Source organism: Trichoderma breve, assembly GCF_028502605.1.
Source record: "Trichoderma breve strain T069 chromosome 7 map unlocalized scaffold00007, whole genome shotgun sequence".
Lineage (NCBI taxonomy): Eukaryota > Fungi > Ascomycota > Sordariomycetes > Hypocreales > Hypocreaceae > Trichoderma > Trichoderma breve.
Window position 1 is genome coordinate 1,780,772 of NW_026611593.1, and position 19,979 is coordinate 1,800,750.

Below are 19,979 nucleotides of genomic sequence, written 5' to 3' on the forward strand. Positions count from 1 at the left end.
TTGCGGAGGCGAAACTCAGACCACTCGCTTGACCTCGAAGAAGCGACGCAGCCACCAGACCTGGAAGAGGGATTCACCAATGACGATGCCGATGACGAAGAGGTTCCACCACTTGACTCGGGAGTTTGTGCTCTCGGCGGTGTTGCGGTGGGTGCGCTCGCGGACGACGATGTACTGCTGCTCGTCCTTGATCTGGGCAAGGAGATCGGATAGACGTCGGACTGAAGTTGTAAAAGAAGAGAAGGATATAACGTTAGTGACACTTTCAAGCAGCTATTTGGCATTGTAGGGAGAGCTGGTATGTACCTTCAGACTCGAGAGGATCGCTGGGGCTGTCTGCTTCGTTGACATATACAATGCCGTGGACGTTGAAGGAGACCTCCTTGGTGTTGGCGACCCAGTGCTGGTTGCCGAAGCAGTAGGTGTATTTGCCGTCGTGGATGGCCGTGAAGGAGTGATCGCCGTTGGAAACTGTCCTCTCGTTGATCTGGTACTCGCCTATGGGGTTCATGATCTGTCCAAATGACATGTATTAGCTGACATGAAGCTTATCTTCCCCTTCTGCCTACAAGGCATCCATCCATTTTTTTGCAAACCCGGGTGAGATTGAGCCGAAACAAAACACGGGGAGCTGAGTCATACCCAGAAATCAATGTCGAGGTTGCCTGCACTGCCAAACTCGCGGTCGCCGACCTGGAAGGTGACGGTCATCTTGTCGTCCTTGTGGAGGCTCTCGTGGAAGCACTCGATGCCACGGGCCGGCAGCACGATGTTGTGCGCCACCACAGCCTGGAAGGCCATGGCGGCGGCGAGGAACGTCCTCGCAGCTGAAAGGAGATGCATGTTCGAGGCTAGCAGGAGGCTTTTTGTTTGGGCTGGAGAGAGAGAATTGGCTGGTGGGAGGCTGGAGATCTGGTAGCTCTGCTCTGCTCTCTGCTATCACCAGTTTGGGGTCGCGAATCGAATTGACCACCTTGGCCTACTAACAATTCCAACCCACTCTGCCGCCCTTGAACAAAACACGTCCCGCAGTCCTGGCTACAGGGCTCGCAGACCCGCGGTTTTACCGACAAGGCCTCAGGGGCACGAGAGGATCGAGATACAGCCACGATACTTTGGCAAGAGATGACGAATAGTGGGCCGGGCGGGTGGAGGCTAGGCGTTCTGGGGCCGGGATGGATGTACCTTGCGAGTACCGTTTGGGCGCGATAAGGCTCGAGGCGGCGCGGGCTGGTAGAGGCGAATCTGGGCAGCAACGTGCGGGCGGTACCCTGTACATGCCTGTCTCGTCGCAGAGCCAGCACACTCTCCAGCGGTACAGTAACGAGTACAGGTGGCCTCGTACAGTGAGCCGCCTATCGCACTGCAGTGCCCAGTCAACAACGCCTGGCGCCCCTTGCCCCTCTCCCTACTAAAAGCCTTAGTCGCTTGCGCCCCCCCAAAAGACCAGCCAGGCAAATCCGGTTCCCTTTCTCCCACTCCGATCTTCCAGCAGTCTCACCGACACAAAACCTTACGAAGACACGACCCTTTCGCTTCGTCCTCTCGTGTGCCCAACGCGAACGCCCCCAGGTGAGTCCCGAGCGTGTTCTCGAGTCCTCTGTTCTTCTTCTGTCTCTCTCAGCCTTGTGGCCTGCGCTGCCTGGATGCATTCGCTCTTTTCCTTCGCTCTCCTCCTCCAGGGGGGACGCTAGCCGGAGAAGACAGCTCAGCGAAAAGCAAAAATGCGGCAGCCTGCTCTGGCACCATCCCATGCCCATCGCGGGCTTCATCCATGCCCATGCCCCGGATACTGTGTCCTCAAGCATCTCGCGAGCAACGCATCTCTGGCTCTCGACGAGATAAATAGCCTCCTTCTGGGGCCCTTGTGGTCGCTGGAGAGTTGGCCAGTCAATTGCGTGGCCTGCTCTGCACTACCCCAAATCCTGTTCACGCCATCGTCGCTCCATTTACATCTTTTGCACACCACCTGAGAAAAATAATAAAATTCGCCTCACACTGCTTTTTTTTTTCTCCGTTTCGACTTGGCTTTGCCTGCTTACGCGTAGCATCAAACAGGACCCTTTTTTTCTCTTCTATTCACATATTCGACGTTTGTTAGGCCGCGTCGCCGCCAGTCGCAATCATGGGTCTCGCCTTTTCTAAGATTTTCGACAAGCTGTGGGGGAAGAAGGAGATGAGAATTCTCATGGTCGGTCTCGATGCCGCCGGTAAAACCACCATTCTGTACAAGCTGAAGCTTGGTGAAATCGTCACCACCATCCCCACTATTGGTACGGAAACTCCTCCATCCCGCACTCCGGTCGCCGCTCCTAGTGTCCTCTAACCTAACACCCCGCTTGATTAGGCTTCAACGTCGAGACTGTTGAGTACAAGAACATCCAGTTCACCGTGTGGGATGTCGGTGGTCAGGACAAGATCCGTCCTCTGTGGAGACACTACTTCCAGAACACCCAGGGCATCATCTTCGTCGTGGACAGCAACGATCGGGATCGTATCGTCGAGGCCCGAGAGGAACTTCAGCGTATGCTGAACGAGGATGAGCTGCGAGATGCCATCCTGCTCGTCTTCGCCAACAAGCAGGATCTGCCCGTATGTCATCCCTTTACTTCTTGATCTGGCTTGAATAGCCATGCTCCATCACTACTATGCTATGGCAACGGAAATACTGACTTTGAATCTTTGATAGAACGCCATGAACGCTGCCGAGATCACCGACAAGCTCGGCCTTCACAGCCTGAGACAACGCGCCTGGGTAAGTAGATTATCTCTAGAGAGGGCAATCGTCCAACCCGCTAACTTACCTCCCCCTACAGTACATCCAGTCGACTTGTGCCACATCCGGAGATGGTCTGTACGAGGGTCTCGAATGGCTCGCCACCACTCTCCGAAAGGCTGGTCACCAGTAAACAGACTACCCCAGGACCCTCTACCGGTAGAGCCTCCCGCTCTCCATCCCGCTTCCCTACCGCAAACTCTCGCAAAGTTCTTGCCAAGCTCGAGAATTCGGTTGTAATTTGCAAAGTTATATCGATCATACCAATCAAAATTAATCCATAAATTGTGCAACTCATTTTTTTTCTTTTTTCACAGTGCATTGCACCCATGCGCTCTCACATGCCGCCTGTCGTGAGCCTGTTGATATACATACCCTAACCATGTGTCTGAATTGGAGGGGGAGGATCTAGCTCTTGGAAAAGAAGGTTGTGTGGGCGTGTCTAGAAGAACTTCGTTTGGAATTCGTTTCAAAGGGGAAAACTAGAGCTGTGGATGACTGGGCTGATCATTGCCACTTACGCATCGCAGCCACTCTCGAGCGCTCAAATAACTTGGAACGGAAAAAAGGAATACTTACAAAAAAGAAGAAAAGAAAGAAGAAAAAGGAAGTGGCAAGATTGACAAAACCCGGAGAGGAAAGTTTGGGGAAGATACGAGGGGGGCTCCTTGTTGTAATGACTGGTGCCTTGGGCTCATGCTTTGATGATGGTTGTGTCTGTTTTTTCATTGTCTCTCATGTCGTCGTCTCATTGCGCTAGATTGGCGGAGTTGGGTTGTTCGTTGAAAGGCCTCCCGGCTGGGAATGATCGTAGCGGATTGAACGGATGGGTGTGAGGGAACAGGATTATCCGTGTTTCTACGCTTTTATTTTTATTTTATTTACTCTTCTCTTTATCTTGTTTTGTTGAAGATGTGAAATGGGTGAATGATTGAATGTGTGGCATTGCCGCATCTTTGTCAAGGAAGGGAAATGAGGCTCTGTCATGAAGCAGATTGAATATATGACTGATAGCTGGAGGGATGAATGCGCAATCGTATGCAGTTGGGAAAATGATGATTCGATATTACACACGTATTTCCATAAATGAATTTGACTACTGTTTTCTCAGTCTTCTCATTGTATTCAATGATTTGTTTCTGCATCTATTATCACATCCTGCTGACGAGTCATTCTCAGCCGAGGCAAGTTCATCGAGCACGTGTGCGAATTCAGCCTCGACCCAAATGCACAGCACAGTAATCTCTGCCTTACTGCATGCAACAAGAATAGAAAAAAAAAGGGTAAGAGTTTGCTGAATAAGATGGTACTATAAAAAGCTGAGCAGGCATTGACAAGGCGTAATCACTAAAAAGAAAAAGAAATTCGTATTCCAAAAAAGAAAAAGACATTTGGCGTAATCTCCTGGAAGAAAAAAGAATTTTGGGCAAAAAATAGGTTCCAGAGGGAGTCGAACCCTCGCTGGCGGAATCAGAATCCGCAGTCATAACCGTTAGACCATGGAACCGTTTTGAAGCGGTTAGCCGCTTCCCATGGTTGGTTGTTTAGTGCGTTGGCTAATTACTCTTATAGACTATCGCTGTCTGACTTTACATATACAAAACGTCTTGACATATTTTCTTGGACATCGCGAATCTGAGGGTTTGATCATTTTATAGTACACTATATTACTGAGAGTCCGGTGGAGTACCCTTAAAATATTGGCTGAGCATAAAGGAGACGTCGAAAGGAGACGTCCACATGGTCTTGAGAGGTTGGTGATGGACTTTGGCATAAAGGCGACGTATAAAGCAAGAAACGCCGCTATTAAAAAAAAAGTTTGAACTACATCTAGGTAATTTGTAACAAGTTTTGATCGCTCCTAAATTTCTTTCCTTTTGATTGATATATATCTTTTTCCTTCCCTCTTTTACAATTCTTTACATCACTCAATTTTCTCCCCAATCCGTTTAGTGGTGGAACAGACGAGTGTTCTGCTGGACAAAGGTTACGCCCAGCTTCTCAGCGGTCTCAAAGACAGCGCCGTCGTTTTGGCTGCCGCTGGGGGCGGCGATGTACTTGACGCCTGAGCGAGCAGCCCGGAAGACGTTGTCGATGAAGGGGAACTATAGCATGGTGTTAATTAACCTCGTGACCGTGAAGAAGAATATGATGATGAAGGGAGTTTCTGTAACATGGAAAAGGGGGGTAAGACTTACAAAGGCGTCACTGGAGACACAGACGTTGCTGAGCTGCTTCATCCAAGCCTCGCGCTCCTCAGGGGTAAAGGGAGGAGGAATCTGCTCGAAAACAGCCTCGAAAGCCTCTCGCTCAGCGCCGTCCTTGGGGAGCTGGCCGCTGACGAGAAGGTCGATGGCGTTGCTCTTGTCGGGTCGCTTGGTGCCCTTCTTCCACTTGATGCCGAGGACGCGCTCGTGGAAGCGCATCCACCAGTTGTCGGCCTTGTCACCCGCCAGACGGGTGCAGTGGATGCGGGACTGCTGGCCGGCGCCGAGGCCGATGACCTGGCCGTTAACGGCATAGCAGACGGAGTTGCTCTGAGTGTATTTGAGGGTGATGGTGGCAACGGTGAGGTCGCGGGCGGCGCTCTCGGGGAGGGCGCCGGCATCCTTGGGGGTGATGATGGTAGTGAAGGACTTGGGAGAGATCTCGGCGTCGTTGCGGTGCTGCTGGAGGGTGACGCCGTAGACGGTGCGGGTCTCGATGGGACCGGGAGTGTAGTCGGGATCGATCTGGAGGACAAGGTACTTGCCTCCCTTCTTCTTCTTGAGGATCTCCAGAGCGGCATCCTCGTAGCCGGGGGCAATGACACCGTCAGAGACCTCCTTGGAGATGATGCTGGCGGTGGGAACGTCGACAATGTCGCTCAAAGCGATGACGTCGCCGAAGCTGCTCATGCGGTCGGCACCACGGGCACGAGCATAAGCCTGGGCAAGGGGCGAGCTGTCGATGCCCTCAATGTCGTTGACAAAGTAGACCTTCTTCTCCTCGGGAGTGAGGGGCAGTCCGATAGCGGCGCCAGCAGGAGAAACGTGCTTGAAGCTGGCAGCAGCGGGCTTGCCCAGTGCCTCCTTGAGCTCCTTGACGAGGGGCCAGGCGTTGAGGGAGTCGAGGAGGTTGATGTATCCAGGAGAGCCGCTCAGGACCTTGAAGGGAAGCTGCTGGTTGGCGGTATAAGCCGAAGCGGGCTTCTGGTGGGGGTTGGCACCGTATCGGAGGGCCATGTGCTGGTCTCCCGAGCCGGCGTACTCCTTGCGGAAGAACTCTGAGATGGCGGCATCATAGTCGGCAGTGTGCTCAAAGGCCTTGAGAGCATAGCGGTTGCGGCTAGAATCACTGATCTCGCCCTTCTCCAGCTCGCTCAAGAAGCCAGCGTAGTCGTTGGGGTCGCTGAGGATGGTGACCCTCTTGTGGTTCTTGGCAGCAGCGCGGATGAGCGTCACGCCGCCAATATCAATCTCCTCGACGGCCTCGGGGATGCTGACGTTGACCTTGGCAACAGTATCCTTGAAGGGGTACAGGTTGCAGATGACGTAGTCAACCTTATTGATGTTCTGGTCTGCAAGGTCCTTCTCGTCGGATTCGAGGTTACGAGCGAGAATACCAGCGTGGACAGCAGGGTGCAGAGTCTTGACACGGCCAGCAAGCATCTCTGGCGCCTTGGTGATGGCGCTGACGTCCCTACACGCCGTGGCGCATTAGTTTTCTTGTCTCTTGTCTGGTCCTCGACAGCTTCCTTCCGGTCGCGTGTCCATGTTCTCAACCACAATTGACAGCTCTTTCTTTTCTTTTTCCATTTCCATACCCAGCATGAGAATTAGGATGATTCATACTCAACGGGGAATCCAGACTCGCGGATCATGCGAGCTGTGCCGCCAGATGCCAGAATCCGGACATTCTGCTGGGCGAGACCCTTAGCTAGGTCCAGCAGGCCGGTCTTGTCGTAGACGGAGACGATGGCAATCTTCTGGCTAGACATGATGGCGGGCGACTATGCTTCTGCACAATTGAATGAAATGTGAGAAGATTGGAGAGATGAGTCAAAGCAAAAGAGAAAGAGAAAGTATTCAATTTTCTCCCCTTTAGTCTCTTATACGAAAAATTCCAAGAGCCGATGTCGTCGGTTGCGGAAGGGAAAGAAAAAAAATGTTGGCGGGGTAGCAGCGCAGGTCCTGTAGTGGGGTGTTGAGGGGAATGATTTGCGCTTTGGCGTTGTAATAGTGACGACGTAGCGGCTTGATTGGACGCTGCCGGGAGCTGTGAGGCACTTAATTAGAGCACGAGCAGCAGATAGTGGATTGGGAGAGAGGAAGAAAAAAATTGAAAGAAAAAAATTGCCAGGGGCCAACGGAAAGACGGCTACCGCATGTGATAGGAGAAGAATAGGTGGGATGTTTGTGCATTTGTTGAGTCTTATGAAACGTTTTTATCTTTTCTTTTTGCTTGAAGCGATGTATAATCTATGATCTACTAATGTTGTGTTGCTTTCTACTTTAATTCATAAAGTTTAGTCGTATCTTTCAACCTGAATCATGAGATGTTGATAACAATGTTGGGAAAGCTTTTCATCTTACCTAGCCGCTTTGATAATTGCGTGGTTTGTTTCTCAGCGCTAAGAGCTCCCCTTTGGTGCGGGAACCGAGCGTATGTGATCCTTTGGAAGCTATTTTGGGATGTGTTAATATGAGGACACTGATATGACAAGTCTATAAAAGTAATAGCTGGTGTGCTTCTGGCTCGTTCATTGATATCAACATCTTGTCCAATTCAAAATCGAGAGCCTCTGATCACAACGGACACCAAGGAAACAACACTAGGCACTCCAATTTGAACCGAGTAATTTCTGTTTAGTGTCACGACTTTTAAGCTGAGAGAGTATCACGCTTTGGCACGGCATCACCGGGACCGAAGGATATATATTCTTCGAAATCAGTCGAATTAGAGCCTGAACACCGCTTGTGCCTCAAGTATTTTTGATCGTGACCTCATTTTTTTTGTTGGTATAGACTGCCGACCTAGCAAGCCCATCCGGGACGCCTCCCGTCCCAGACCGAGGCCCAAACCGGGAAATAAGTACAAGTCAGACCGGATTTCCCCTGAGCCATGCGATGCAATTGTAACCCTTTTGTTCAAGTGGAAAAAGCATGCTGCGCCTCAATGCCCCATTCTACCCTGACGTCCCTTCGCAATCCAAAGCAAAATTAAAACATTTAGGCCTGTGACGGTGTAAGTTAGCAAATGTTTCTCGATAATCCTCCCATGGTTCCCCTGTCCGTAGAGGAGACATATCCATGTGCTCCAGACAACTCTCAAGACTGTCGTACCTTGATGGCGAACTTGCGCTGGGGGAAGTGAGTGTTGCGCTTCTTGGTCTTCTCCAGAACACGGGCCTTGTCCTCAGGTGATAATCGGCGGCGGATGGCACGGGTCTGCTTGGGGCGGAGGTCAAGAGGCAGGTACTTGGACTTCTTGTAGAAGAGGCGGAGCTGGTTGCGCTGAGTGGCGTTGGTGACGGTCAAGACACGAGCGATGGACTTTCGCAGATCGTGGCTGTAATTGGGAGCGTTAGTCGCAACAATTCGTTCGTGGCCCGCTGTTGGGTTATCGAATGGAAAGGGTCCGTCAATCCTTACATCTTGTTCAGCTTGGAGCCGGAGGAGGCAACCTTCTGGATGCGGAGCTGGCCGAGTTCAGCCTTGAGCTCAGAGAGCTGCTTGGCCAACTCCTCCTTGTTCTTGCCCCAGAGCTGGGCAGTCTTGACTTTTCCCGACGACTAACACACAGATAATCAGCAACCCCATTTCCCTGACGCATTGTAGAAATTGCAAGAGCGAAGAGTTGATGGCGAAATGACGAGTGATTGGGGATATTTTTCGACGGCTTCGTTGGTGTAATATCTCGGACGACAGCGCAGTAAAATTCGACATCGAGGGGGGTAAGAGGCTGGCATAAAGGGAGACGTGATCTGAGGGCCTAAAGAGGACATGTTCATCACTGGGAGCGGCGACCGTATCTACTCACCATCTTGAGAGTCTGATGTGATTTGCGAGAGTTGCGTTAGTAAAAGTCTTCCTCGACCGTGACCCGTCCGTTTGTCGCGATGGCTCGTAACTCTCAAAAGAATTTAGTCGAGGGTTTGCCGAGTCGGTGAAAAATTGCCCTAGGGTTTGGCTGAGAGTGCACCAGAATGAAAGACACTGTAATTTTTCATTGGTCAATGAATTATGGGGCGCCAGTGGGTAGCGAAAGCTCATCACGTGCATGGTCTCGTGCCCGGTGTTGTCGCACTAGCGTGGGCGGTGGGAGATTCTGCCGCCTCCTTCAGACGGAGACGGCGTCAGACAATGCCGTGGCTCGGGCGTTGTCCCATATCGTCATCAGAAGCACCCTGAATTCGAACTTGTCGCCCAGATTGGAAGCCATGGCCACATCAGGAAGCGGAGGCTGGGCTCAGCTACGCCAGCAGGCCCGATCATTGGAGAACCAGGTAAGAGAATTAGTTTTACGTATTTATTCTTGACTTGCGAGCTGGCCTACTGACGATGCCGCGGCTTGCTAGACGGAGAGTCTGTTTCATACCTTTTCCCAGTTCTCGACTGGATCCAACATCCCACCTCAGCCATCAGCGGAGGAGCGTGACATAGAAGCAAGATTGGAGGATGTATTAGACAAGGTATGTTCGCCGACTCGTGTAATGGCAGAGCAGTGCGAGCTCTGGTAGCTAAACAAGCAATTGCAGCGCGACAATGTCATCGCCCAGCTCGCCCGACTCCTGGATTCTGAAGCATCCCTCAACACATCCGCGCTCAAGCAAAACAACCTATCCCTGCTCCGAGAGAAGCTTGCATCTCATCGTCGCGACCTGACCCGTCTCAAGTCTACACTGCAGCAAGCTCGCAATCGCGCCAACCTCCTCAGCAACGTGCAGTCCGATATTGACGAGTACCGCGCGAACAACCCGGAAGCTGCCGAGGCCGATTACATGTTGGACGAGCGTAATCGCATCGACAGAAGTAACGATGCGACAGATAGCGTCCTCAGCCAGGCATATGCCATCAACGAAAGCTTTATTATCCAGAGGGAGACCTTGGCGAGCATCAACCGGAGAATAACCATGGCTGCCAGCAAAGTGCCAGGCATCAACTCAATAATTGGACGTATAAGTACCAGAAAGAGGAGAGATGGAATCATTATGGGAACTTTCATCGCATTGTGCTTTATCGTCTTCTTCTGGTTCAGGTAAACGGGCCATCATACATTCACCGGTGCTGCACATGTCGTTTGGCGTTTAGGGGGGGTATATCAGCGGTTCTTGTCTACTTGTACAATATGGCAGGATCCATAAAACATATCTAATCTCTTTGTGGTTTTTAATAATACAGGCGCAGGATTTTTGGAGAGATGTCAAACCTCTAGTCCGAACCCTTTGTTTTTTCCAGGTGAGGCTTGCCAGGCAGCTTCTCTCGCGCGGTTGCGGGCAGTAAAGCCTCCTTTTTAATATCATCAACAAGCTTTCCAAGCCCCTTGGCCAGACTCTCCAACTCATCCGGGTGACCTGACCCACTTCCAGCCCATCGTATCCTGCAGTGGTGATCAACCAGATATGTATAGCCGACCTTGCTGTTGAGTAGGCCTATTGATTCTCGGATCTCGTCGGTAATGCCCCTCTGCACGAGAAAGTACTTGTCCCAATTCTTCTCTCCAAACCTCTTGCGCAGCCCTCCCATGAAAAGCTTCACTAGTAGAGCTTTCCCATTGTTATCCTCGTAATTGATTCTGACGAGCTGTGCTTCATCGCCACTGGACTCCAGCACCTGGTGGAGTAGCGGATTGGCTTCCTTTGATATAAAGCTTTCGACCTGTCGCTCGGCCCACTGACTGCTGAAGATGGACACGACGGATGCTCTACCGGAGAGAAGAGGGGTGGTATCGCGAGGAGATTTATCGTTCTTGACGAGTGTTTGGCCGTAGAGGTTGGGGAAGAAGAGGGAGAGCTCGGCTTTGAAGAGGCGGGGCGGCGCAATGAAAGACTTGCCCTCGTGGTATTGCAGGTTACCCCAATCGCGAAAGTACGGTCTTGATATCTTGGCAGTCCTAAATTGATCACAATATGTTAGCAAACCTTGAGAACTGCACAGCTTTGGTCGGTGCTGGGCTCTCATACAGCTCCTTGCGCCTCTGCAGATGCTTATCATAGTTGACAAAGTCCTCCTTGCGCTGCTGCATAGAGCGGCTGTCAATGCCCGTGTTCTCGCCCGGCAGAGGAGGCAGCGCCATGCCAATTGGTCGGGGCAGCGGCTTTGGTGTGAAGCCGCCCTCGACTCGTTTCCCGTAGCTTCGCGGCGCCTCAATCGGCGTTCCGGCGACGGTCGCCTTGGGGTCCATCGAGGCGCCCGCGGCCGGCTTCTCTGCCCTTGCGGCCAGCGCTGCGGAGGCGGTAAATGCGCGCCATTGGCAGCGACTGCATGAGGCGGCAGCAGATCTCGTACTTGAAAGGAGGAGGCCGCTGAGGGCCAGCTCCAGCGTCCGTGGCGATGGCATGGCCGCCTAGAAAAGAGAGTGACAGCCTTGGGGGTCCCTTGTCGCGAATGACGCCCGAAAAAATTTGGCCTCAAAGCTGCAGAGAGCTCCATCCACTTTACCGGCCCCGGAGGCACTGGCTTACGGCTCCGGGGGGTTGCAATTCGGCAGCGCTAGAACTTTGGCGCATCCATTGGATGATTACAGTGGCTCCAGCACTGCTAGGCGCAAAAGCAGCTTAGCGCCCACGCCTTTTCGCTTTACCCAGCAAAACTCCCCCAGCTGTTGCTAATCCAGACGTCTGGAGCCATCAACAGTCAGCACCCCAGATTCGGCTATCCGCGGGGGCTTTCAACAGCGTCAACCGCAATGCCGACTGAAGCCACGGCTGGCCTGGAGTATCCCGGTTTAGAGTCGGCGAAAGGAAGCGATTCTCCCCTTGTTTAAAACTCAACATCCTCTCCTCTCGGTCTTGCAACCACCGTGCCGCTCAATTGGACCACCCAGACATCATGTTTCTGCAGCGAGGATCAAGAGTGCTGAGACGGCAGTGGGGGGCTTCCAAGGCCATGGGCAAGATGGCCCTGGGAAACACAGCGCCTACAGCTCCCCGGTGGTTCTCGGAGTCGAGGAGATTATATGCCGTCAAGCCGGTGTTGCTGGCTGATATCGGCGAAGGTGAGTCCTGAATCCGACCATGGCTGGCAAGGGAGGTGATGCTGACGTTGACGGGCAAGGCATTGTCGAGTGTGAGGTTATCCAGTGGTTCGTCGAGCCCGGCGCGCACGTCGAGGAATTCTCCCCTCTATGCGAGGTCCAGAGCGACAAGGCGTCTGTAGAAATCACAAGCCGCTTCTCCGGCGTCGTCAAGAAGCTTTACTACGAGACGGGCGAGATGGCCAAGGTGGGCAAGCCGTTTGTCGACATTGACATCCAAGGCGGGGCCGAAGCCGACGACGCCGGCGCGCCCAAGGCGGCCGAACCCAGCAAAGACGGAGCCTCATCTTCAACACCAGCACCCGAGCCAAAGTCGCAGCAGACTGAAGCCAGTGCGTCGGTAGAGGGACAGAGCAGCCAAGCCCCCAAGCCTAAGGGCAAGGCCGCGGCACTGGCGACACCAGCGGTGCGACATCTGTCCAAGGAGCTCAAGATTGATATCCTCGACATCGACGGCACGGGCAAGGATGGCAGGGTCCTGAAAGAGGACATTTACAAGTTTGTGCAGCAGAGGGATGCCAGCGCCAGCGCATCGGCTGCTTCACAGTCCGCATCTACACTACCGCAGCAGCAGCTACCACAGACTCCTAGCTACCAGCCCGGCGTGCAGACAGAGACTAGAGTCCAGCTCACCAACACACAGCAGCAAATGTTCAAGACCATGACGCGGTCACTCAACATCCCCCACTTCCTCTACTCGGACGAGGTCGACTTCACAGACCTCGTCCACCTCCGTTCTCGCCTTAACAAGGTCCTCTCCCAGACGCCGGCCGCCCCTGGCCAGGTCACCAAGCTCTCCTACCTCCCCTTCATCATCAAGGCCGTCTCCATGGCGCTGTACCAGTTCCCCATCCTCAACTCACGGGTCGACATTGACCCCGCCACCAACAAGCCCTCCCTCATCATGCGCTCACAGCACAACATTGGCGTAGCTATGGACACCCCCTCAGGCCTGCTCGTGCCCGTCATCAAGGACGTCGGCTCCCTCAACATCCTGTCCATCGCCGCCGAGCTCTCGCGCCTGCAAGGGCTCGCGGTCCAGGGCAAGCTCACGCCCGCCGACTTCTCAGGCGGCACCATCACCGTCTCCAACATTGGCAACATTGGCGGCACGTACCTCAGTCCCGTCATCGTCGAGCGCGAGGTGGCCATCCTGGGCATCGGCCGCATGCGCACCGTCCCGGCCTTTGACGAGAACGACAACGTAGTCAAGAAGCACGTGTGCAACTTCTCTTGGAGCGCCGATCACCGTGTCGTTGATGGAGCGACCATGGCTCGGGCCGCTGAAGTGATTCGCCGCGTGGCGGAGGAGCCAGACGTCATGGTCATGCATCTGAGGTAACAATATTATATTAGAGGAAACATGAATAGAGAGAGAGAGACGTGTAAAGACCTTAGATTACGGTTGATGTGTCATGCTGAGACTGGTTCGCCTTTTTTTTGAAAAACTTGTCCGGTATAAGTATATAGTATAGTATCTATTTTCCTTGTTTGGCATACAAAAAGAGAATGTCACTTACACCACCACCACAGCCTACTGCTGCATATGTAGTTGCAGATCCCGCTTCCCATCTACACCACCCCCAAAAGAGCATAAACATGTACAGTAACAATGCAATACAAGGCAGTACACGATGCATCCCAAAGAATCCAAGCCACAAAAGACATAAGCTGCTGCACCTTAAAAGCCCGGTCCTCGCGTTCGCAGCGAACGAAACAACATGGCCCCAAGAGATGCAACATGACGCCATATGGCTGAACCCGCTTCCCGCTTCCGAACATCTGCATTCCCTCCCCTGGGGACGCATCCCGGCCTGAAACATGCACAAGATCAAATTAAGAGGGAAAGGGAAAAAAAAGACACGAAACAAACAAGGAGGCTCTCAGCTGATGCGCTCCCCCGGCCCCGTGACCGGTTTCCCTGCAGGGCCCGGCGCTGTCTGTCTCGTCACCCAGCGAGCGGATGACGGGTGATGGTGACGGGAGCTGCATTTACAGTATTACGTCCCGCTCTGGCTGGGCGCCCAACGACACCAACGACCTGGGGCCGCTTCACGCTGCATTAGCGGCGCTGATTGAGGATTTCTCTATTCGGAAGAAGCCTCACGCAAGACGTCCAAAGATCGTGCGAGAATCCTTTCTCTTTTCTAGCATTCTTAGTCCGTACTGAGACTTTGCTATGTATCCCCTACCCGGGCTTCGTTTGTGGGGTTGAAGCAGTGGCCAAGCCTTGGAGAAACATAAGGGTTGAAGTTAAAAGCAAAAAGCAGTAATACGAATCACAATGAGTAAAATCACGAATCCAGTAGCACGCACCACGTCCTCGCTTATGTGTAGCACAATTCTCATCAAAATTCATTTGTTCGCCTATTATACCGCTCTGTCCACTAGGGAATGATGCTATCCAGCCCATCCCCTCCTCCTTTGCCCGCAAAAGGAAAATGAAAGAGAAAAAAAAAAAAACACGCACACCTGTATAATATTCCTCCTTGTGCGACCCAGTCGCTGCTGATTGTCAGATAATTTCATGCCCAACTTTGTCCAACAGCTTTCTCCCCCCCGTTGCCGGCTGACCGAGCTTGTTAGTCTCGGCTCTGTTGAGTCCCAACTCCACATCCGATGAACCAGTAATCCCTGCGCCAACATGAAAATGCCCAAAAGCCAAAAAAGAAATTATGCAAAAATTTGGTGCCATTGCTGGCCCGTCCTCCAGAGTCCGCAGCTGATGTACTAAAGCAAATCTAAATCGAGAAAAAAAAAAAAAAGAAATAGGAAAAAAAACAAGAAATCATATTGCTCCGATGTCGCATATCCGCATAACCGCCAGAGGTCATGATATTTTTCAGGAACAAAGATAGGAAAAAAATCCGATATGACGGGCAGAGAGGCCCGGATGCTGAGGTTATTCGACGGCGGGCCTCCGGGTCCGTAACAAGCCCATGATTGTTAAACGAGGACACTCTATTGGCTGTCGTGGTCACTCTCCATGGTCTTAATGGCCCTAGCAAGAGCATCCTGCTGCACCTCGGCCAGGGTTCGGCTTACATCGATGGTGATGACATCTGTTTCGTTTTGAGAAGGTCGCTCCAGGATATCGAACTGGCTGTGCACCATGTTGGCGCCCATGTAGTGGTTCTGGCGCTTGGTGACTCGCTGCAGCAGCAGCTCCTCAGAGGCATCAAGGTAGATGAAGTGGATGAGCAGGCGGTGGTCGTAGTACGCAGCAACGCGGATAACGTCTCGGTACTTTCGCTTCAGGGCAGAGCAGGTCATGACGACGCCCATCTGGCCCTCACTGATTAGGCGCATGGATTCATCGCGAAGGGCTGTCAGCCAGTCCCAGCGGTCCGCATCGGTGAGAGGAATGCCGTTCCTCATCTTTTCGACATTGGCTGGGGTGTGAAACTGCCAGCATTGTTAGCACGCTTGTCAGCGTCGTACAGGAATTGTCAGCATCACGATGCCAAGAGGGCAAAATGCGTACCGAATCGCCTTCAATGTAAGGCATGTTGAGGGCGTTTGCCATATACTCAGCGACGCTGCTCTTGCCACATCCTGCAGGGCCAGTAACAAGCCAGATGTGCGTGTGTTCGCCGGCCTGTCCGGCAACGTTGACCGGAGTCTCCGTTTTGAGAGATGTGCTGGTGGCAGTAGCCTGGATGGATGGCAGAGCAGCTGCGGATGGTGATTTTTGTCCCTGAGGAACTGTATATGTGGTATCGAAGGACATCATCGTGGCGAGTAGAAATTGGAGATCTGCCTTTAAGAGGATGAAAGAAAAGAATAAACTAGCAATTCCGGTCTAAAAGGCAAAAGGGTTGTGTGTGCGAGCCGACTGAGATCAGAAGAGATGGCCGAGATAGTGTATAGATAGAGTTTGGCGAAGGAGACAAACAACACGGCGAGCTGGATGTTGGATGTTTGCGGAAGCCCAAGTTGGTGCAGCGTTGAGTCTTAAAGGGGCTAAAGGCAGATGAATGATGATCGTAGTGTGAGGTGGGAAAGAGCGAGTACTTGTAGGTACTAAAGCAATAACCGACGTATGGAAGCTTTTCAAACTTTTTATGGATAAAAGAACCTTGACGAGAGAGCTTCGTTCAAGGCTGGCCCCGAGGAGGCGAGCAGCTAGCTATTAATACTACTAGGGGCTACTCGTCTAGAAGCAGTGCTTGGATGTACGTACTCCCGGATGGATCCAGGTCTGGTAATCTCATACAACAAGGAAGCCCCTTGGTTCTCAGACAACAAGTCAAGGCAATGGTGAGTCGGTATTATGGGGTACACCGGACCGGCAGGACAAAGTACAGGTGCGGGTACGGGTACAGGTACAGGTACAACGACACGAGGGAAAGGGAGGGCAAGGAACATGGAAATGGCCGGGAGGGGAGGCAGAGGCAGAGCCCAAACCGCAGCGCCGGTTTTCTGGTGGGCATCAGGAAAAGTCTCTTCCCAACGGTGACACAATACTGGGGTCATTACGAGCGCCGGCCTCGAGACTCTGGGGAGTGGGAGTGGGCTCCCCTAGATGTCCTAAATTACCGGCTGGGCCAGTCGGGCTGGAACCAGGGCCCTTATAGCTGTTTAGCCCAGAGTGCCGGCGACTCGGCTCGGCGCTCGAACACGTCGGGGGCTCCCCGTGCCATGCCAGCGTTAACCCCCCCCCCCCCCCCCCCCCCCCCCCCCTGCCCCCTTTGCTTTTTGCTTCCATTTGTTCTTCCTTTTTTCTAGACGCTACCATGGGCTCCCCCTGCCGGCCAGTCATGCGAGCAGGTGAGATCAAGGGGGGGTGTATGCCGATGGTCGGGGGAAGCAAAGCAGAGCGCGGGATGACGTCGATGTATTCAGTAAGCAATCTATGAGATTAGGTGATTAACACGAGCTAATTGTATGTTGTCGAGGGAGAGCAAGAGAAAATAAAGAAGACCCGACGGCAAATGGGTGGAAGGGGAAGGGAATTGGTAGCGCATCCTCAATGCGGCATTCGAGGGCGAGTCGTGCCCCGTTGGCATCCCGCAAGTCAAGGCTGGCTGAAAACTTGCTGCAAGGAGCCATCAGCTCCACTGGGCTGGGCCCCAAAAGGATGGAGTGGGAAAAAGGAAAAGGAAAAAAAATAAAAGAAAATTTTTAGAGCGTCGGCTATTGCACTGACGTCTGTGGAACTTGTCATTTGCCGACGATTTGGGTGGTACAAAGTACGGGCCCGCCTGCGTCAGATCACGCTTCTGCCTTGGGTGGCAGTCTACATCCCAAAGTAGCATATACTTGCCCGGGAGGGAGCCGGAGGGCATACCCGCGCGGTGTGTACTACGATGATGATGAAACTTGAAATCTCTCATCTCATCTTTTTCTATATCTACTACGTTACTAGAGATGCTCAGCTACATATAACCACGATTGTAAACCTCCAGCAATATACGAGTATAAGGTAGGATTATATAGAGGTACTATAGTCTCGGCAAATGACCTCGACGCATGTTGTAAGAAGTTTAATCTCCCAGTGCCAGCTAAACATCTGCCCGGGTAAAGCATCAACGGATCCATTGATCCATTGAATCAATGCATCTGGCTGTTGGCACACGCTGAAGGGCCACCCGTCAAGATTTAGTGACCACCAAGGCGCTAACTTAGCAGCCCAGTGAGCACTACAGTACCAGCGCAGTCCGGGGAAGCACCCATTGGATTTGGCTCCAGCCCAACGTGCAAAACGTTGAGGTGAGGTCGGAATGAGAGCCCATTCTTTCCTACTGGCACTAGCAGATAGCTCTACACCATGGTTTCAAGTTTGTCAATACTTCGTTGGTTCTCATCTTGCTATCCATATACCTCCACGATATGAAGGCATTCGCAAGCAGTTCTACCGGCCAAGACAGGAATATTTGCGAGTTGCATCCATCCATACCTGGAGACAAAGTGCCTGCTCCTACTCGTATATCCGAGTACACCACGCATGTACGGAGTACCCGTACAAGCCCGTGTGTTTTGTTTCGTACATGCTACACACACACACCTCTTGTCGGGCCAGGCTGTCGATCCATTTGGGCCGCGTGCCGACGGGGATGATGTCTTTTGCTACCAATCTCGTCTCTTAGACAGAACCATGCTGGGTGATGCGCAACACCTAGCTGCGGCTTGCATGCTGCAGCACTCCCAGTCCGCGGCTCCAGTTGCCCATCGACACTATCCGTGTCACACCGACTCAGACCTACTCCCTTGCAGGACGGTGCTGTGTAACTCAACACTTTCGCTTGAGTCGACGCCGGTGATGCCACCCACACGATGATTGTCAGGCTATCGGATACGGCAAGCTGCATCACGGAATAAAGGCATGTACCTGTACTCTATGTACTCGTACGAGGACTACCTAAAACGTCGTTGGAGGTTAATGCAAGCAAGGACAAGCACCGCTCCCATGCATGCACTTATTCTGGCCGGCTTTTGCCCAAGGTTGCACTACTCTCGGTATTGACGGAGTCCCAGAGTATCGGGTCGAGCCGCCCTAAGATTTACATGGACAGCTGTTTGCGCAGTATCGTGCTCCGTCCTGTACTCCGAAAAGCCACGGGACGGGAATGGCCTTGCACACTTTGGTGGACCGTCAAGCTCGCCAAGGCGGGGAGTGAAAATGCGTGTTCCTCATACCTAGGCGTCGAGTAATGATCCCGGCCAACAATGCTACCTCGCAGGTAGGGATGGGCTGTGACAATCACATCTGCGATAAGTGATGTGATAGGCAGCACACAAGGGGGAAGAAAAAGGAAATAAGAAAAATAAGACAAAAATCACAATATTGGCCATGTGACTCGGACCAGCTTGCTTGGACCTCTGCAACTATAACCGGAGTGAGAGTGGTGCGTCTGGGCGCTCTCAGACTCACAAAAGCGTTGGGTCCGTCTATTGCCGCGGAAGCCAGACGGTGCTCCCGCCGAGGCCGCTGTTTCTGCTCTGATGAAGTGCTCGGGGAGACCTCAAGTTGCATCCGGGCAAGACAAGCGGCGGCCTAGCCTAGAGCCTAGGTAGGTCTCAAAGTGTTTCGATCCATCTCAGCCCCATCATCGGGAGTGGAGAGGGAATCGGCCGAATATTGCCCGTCTGTTTTTCTCTTTTTTTTCTCTCTCTCTCTTAGCCTTTCTCTTTTGGTGTCTGCGGGTGGAAGACGTGGGGGTCATAAACCTCGCGGCTGACTCGAAGAAACCCCAGAGGGAATTGCATATCCTAATACGATGAAGAAGTTAAAGCTGAAAGAAGATCAGATGGTTTCGGTTACCTAACTGAGTAACTCTAGGTGTAAGCGATCCTTTCAATAGCCGCAGGGGGTGTCGGCATGGATATGGATACGAAAAAGAACCATGCAACGATGGATGTGCAGAACGGAGTATTAGACGCATGTGTATGCAATGCAAAGCAGCCGTACATCAGCCGTTGGGTAGCTGTGCTTCTATGGCGCATTAGAAAATTTTTCCTGCTTGCGTTGCGTCAGTGTGAGGAACAAGAAAAAAGGCATTGGATCATCTTTGAGCTGATTCCAGCGTCGTTTGATTCCCGAATATTGATCAAATATTCTTCTGGAAAATTGGGCTCCACCAATTGAGTTACACTACGGAGTAGGCCTCAGGGGGCGACGAGCTACCTCTCAGACTCATACTTGAACGGGACATGTGCGTTTGCCCGGGCAGCTTTCTGACACCACGAATTGAAGCTGTTTGGAAAACTAACTACCGGCATCCTCTTCCGCAGGTAGCTGCGGACGAAAGCCCTCCTAGTGCCAACAATCTAGGCGTTTAGGCGTGGTATTTCCCAACTTTCAGGGACAGCTGTGAAATAAGGCTGTCAATTGAACGACGGCATAAAGTATATGATATTGCCATGTTATTAATTGCTTGGTGATGATGCCACTGGCAGTTTCACCTACAGAAAAGAAGGAGATGAAGCCGTGTTGAAGAGCCACGCCGCTGCAATTGACACTCGT

At 52.4% G+C, this 19,979-nt stretch overlaps 8 protein-coding genes across 8 annotated transcripts; 3 read left to right on the forward strand and 5 right to left on the reverse strand.

Annotated features, from left to right (window-relative positions):
* Positions 1 to 15: 15 nt before the first annotated feature.
* On the reverse strand, positions 16 to 843 carry T069G_10752 (emp24/gp25L/p24 family/GOLD domain-containing protein; the record flags this gene model as incomplete). Its single annotated transcript, XM_056177962.1, has 3 exons — positions 16 to 221; positions 307 to 514; positions 643 to 843. The coding sequence occupies 3 exons, from the start codon at positions 841 to 843 to the stop codon at positions 16 to 18; spliced, it is 615 nt and encodes a 204-aa protein (XP_056024252.1).
* Positions 844 to 2,125: 1,282 nt separating this feature from the next.
* Positions 2,126 to 2,909, forward strand: T069G_10753 (ADP-ribosylation factor family domain-containing protein; the record flags this gene model as incomplete). The annotated part of the gene is made up of 4 exons (XM_056177963.1): positions 2,126 to 2,273; positions 2,348 to 2,592; positions 2,690 to 2,755; positions 2,817 to 2,909. 4 exons carry the CDS (start codon positions 2,126 to 2,128, stop codon positions 2,907 to 2,909), a joined length of 552 nt encoding a protein of 183 aa, XP_056024253.1.
* Positions 2,910 to 4,725: 1,816 nt separating this feature from the next.
* Positions 4,726 to 6,755, reverse strand: T069G_10754 (AICARFT/IMPCHase bienzyme domain-containing protein; the record flags this gene model as incomplete). The annotated part of the gene is made up of 3 exons (XM_056177964.1): positions 4,726 to 4,881; positions 4,975 to 6,457; positions 6,610 to 6,755. 3 exons carry the CDS (start codon positions 6,753 to 6,755, stop codon positions 4,726 to 4,728), a joined length of 1,785 nt encoding a protein of 594 aa, XP_056024254.1.
* Positions 6,756 to 7,986: 1,231 nt separating this feature from the next.
* T069G_10755 (ribosomal l29 protein domain-containing protein) lies at positions 7,987 to 8,800 on the reverse strand (the record flags this gene model as incomplete). Its single annotated transcript, XM_056177965.1, has 4 exons — positions 7,987 to 7,992; positions 8,101 to 8,326; positions 8,410 to 8,549; positions 8,798 to 8,800. The coding sequence occupies 4 exons, from the start codon at positions 8,798 to 8,800 to the stop codon at positions 7,987 to 7,989; spliced, it is 375 nt and encodes a 124-aa protein (XP_056024255.1).
* Positions 8,801 to 9,197: 397 nt separating this feature from the next.
* Positions 9,198 to 10,019, forward strand: T069G_10756 (uncharacterized protein; the record flags this gene model as incomplete). Its single annotated transcript, XM_056177966.1, has 3 exons — positions 9,198 to 9,263; positions 9,336 to 9,449; positions 9,516 to 10,019. The coding sequence occupies 3 exons, from the start codon at positions 9,198 to 9,200 to the stop codon at positions 10,017 to 10,019; spliced, it is 684 nt and encodes a 227-aa protein (XP_056024256.1).
* A 169-nt stretch (positions 10,020 to 10,188) lies between these two features.
* T069G_10757 (ATP10 protein domain-containing protein) lies at positions 10,189 to 11,317 on the reverse strand (the record flags this gene model as incomplete). Its single annotated transcript, XM_056177967.1, has 2 exons — positions 10,189 to 10,870; positions 10,941 to 11,317. 2 exons carry the CDS (start codon positions 11,315 to 11,317, stop codon positions 10,189 to 10,191), a joined length of 1,059 nt encoding a protein of 352 aa, XP_056024257.1.
* A 491-nt stretch (positions 11,318 to 11,808) lies between these two features.
* Positions 11,809 to 13,355, forward strand: T069G_10758 (2-oxoacid dehydrogenases acyltransferase (catalytic domain) domain-containing protein; the record flags this gene model as incomplete). Its single annotated transcript, XM_056177968.1, has 2 exons — positions 11,809 to 11,974; positions 12,034 to 13,355. The coding sequence occupies 2 exons, from the start codon at positions 11,809 to 11,811 to the stop codon at positions 13,353 to 13,355; spliced, it is 1,488 nt and encodes a 495-aa protein (XP_056024258.1).
* A 1,619-nt stretch (positions 13,356 to 14,974) lies between these two features.
* On the reverse strand, positions 14,975 to 15,746 carry T069G_10759 (shikimate kinase domain-containing protein; the record flags this gene model as incomplete). The annotated part of the gene is made up of 2 exons (XM_056177969.1): positions 14,975 to 15,418; positions 15,498 to 15,746. The coding sequence occupies 2 exons, from the start codon at positions 15,744 to 15,746 to the stop codon at positions 14,975 to 14,977; spliced, it is 693 nt and encodes a 230-aa protein (XP_056024259.1).
* Positions 15,747 to 19,979: the final 4,233 nt, after the last annotated feature.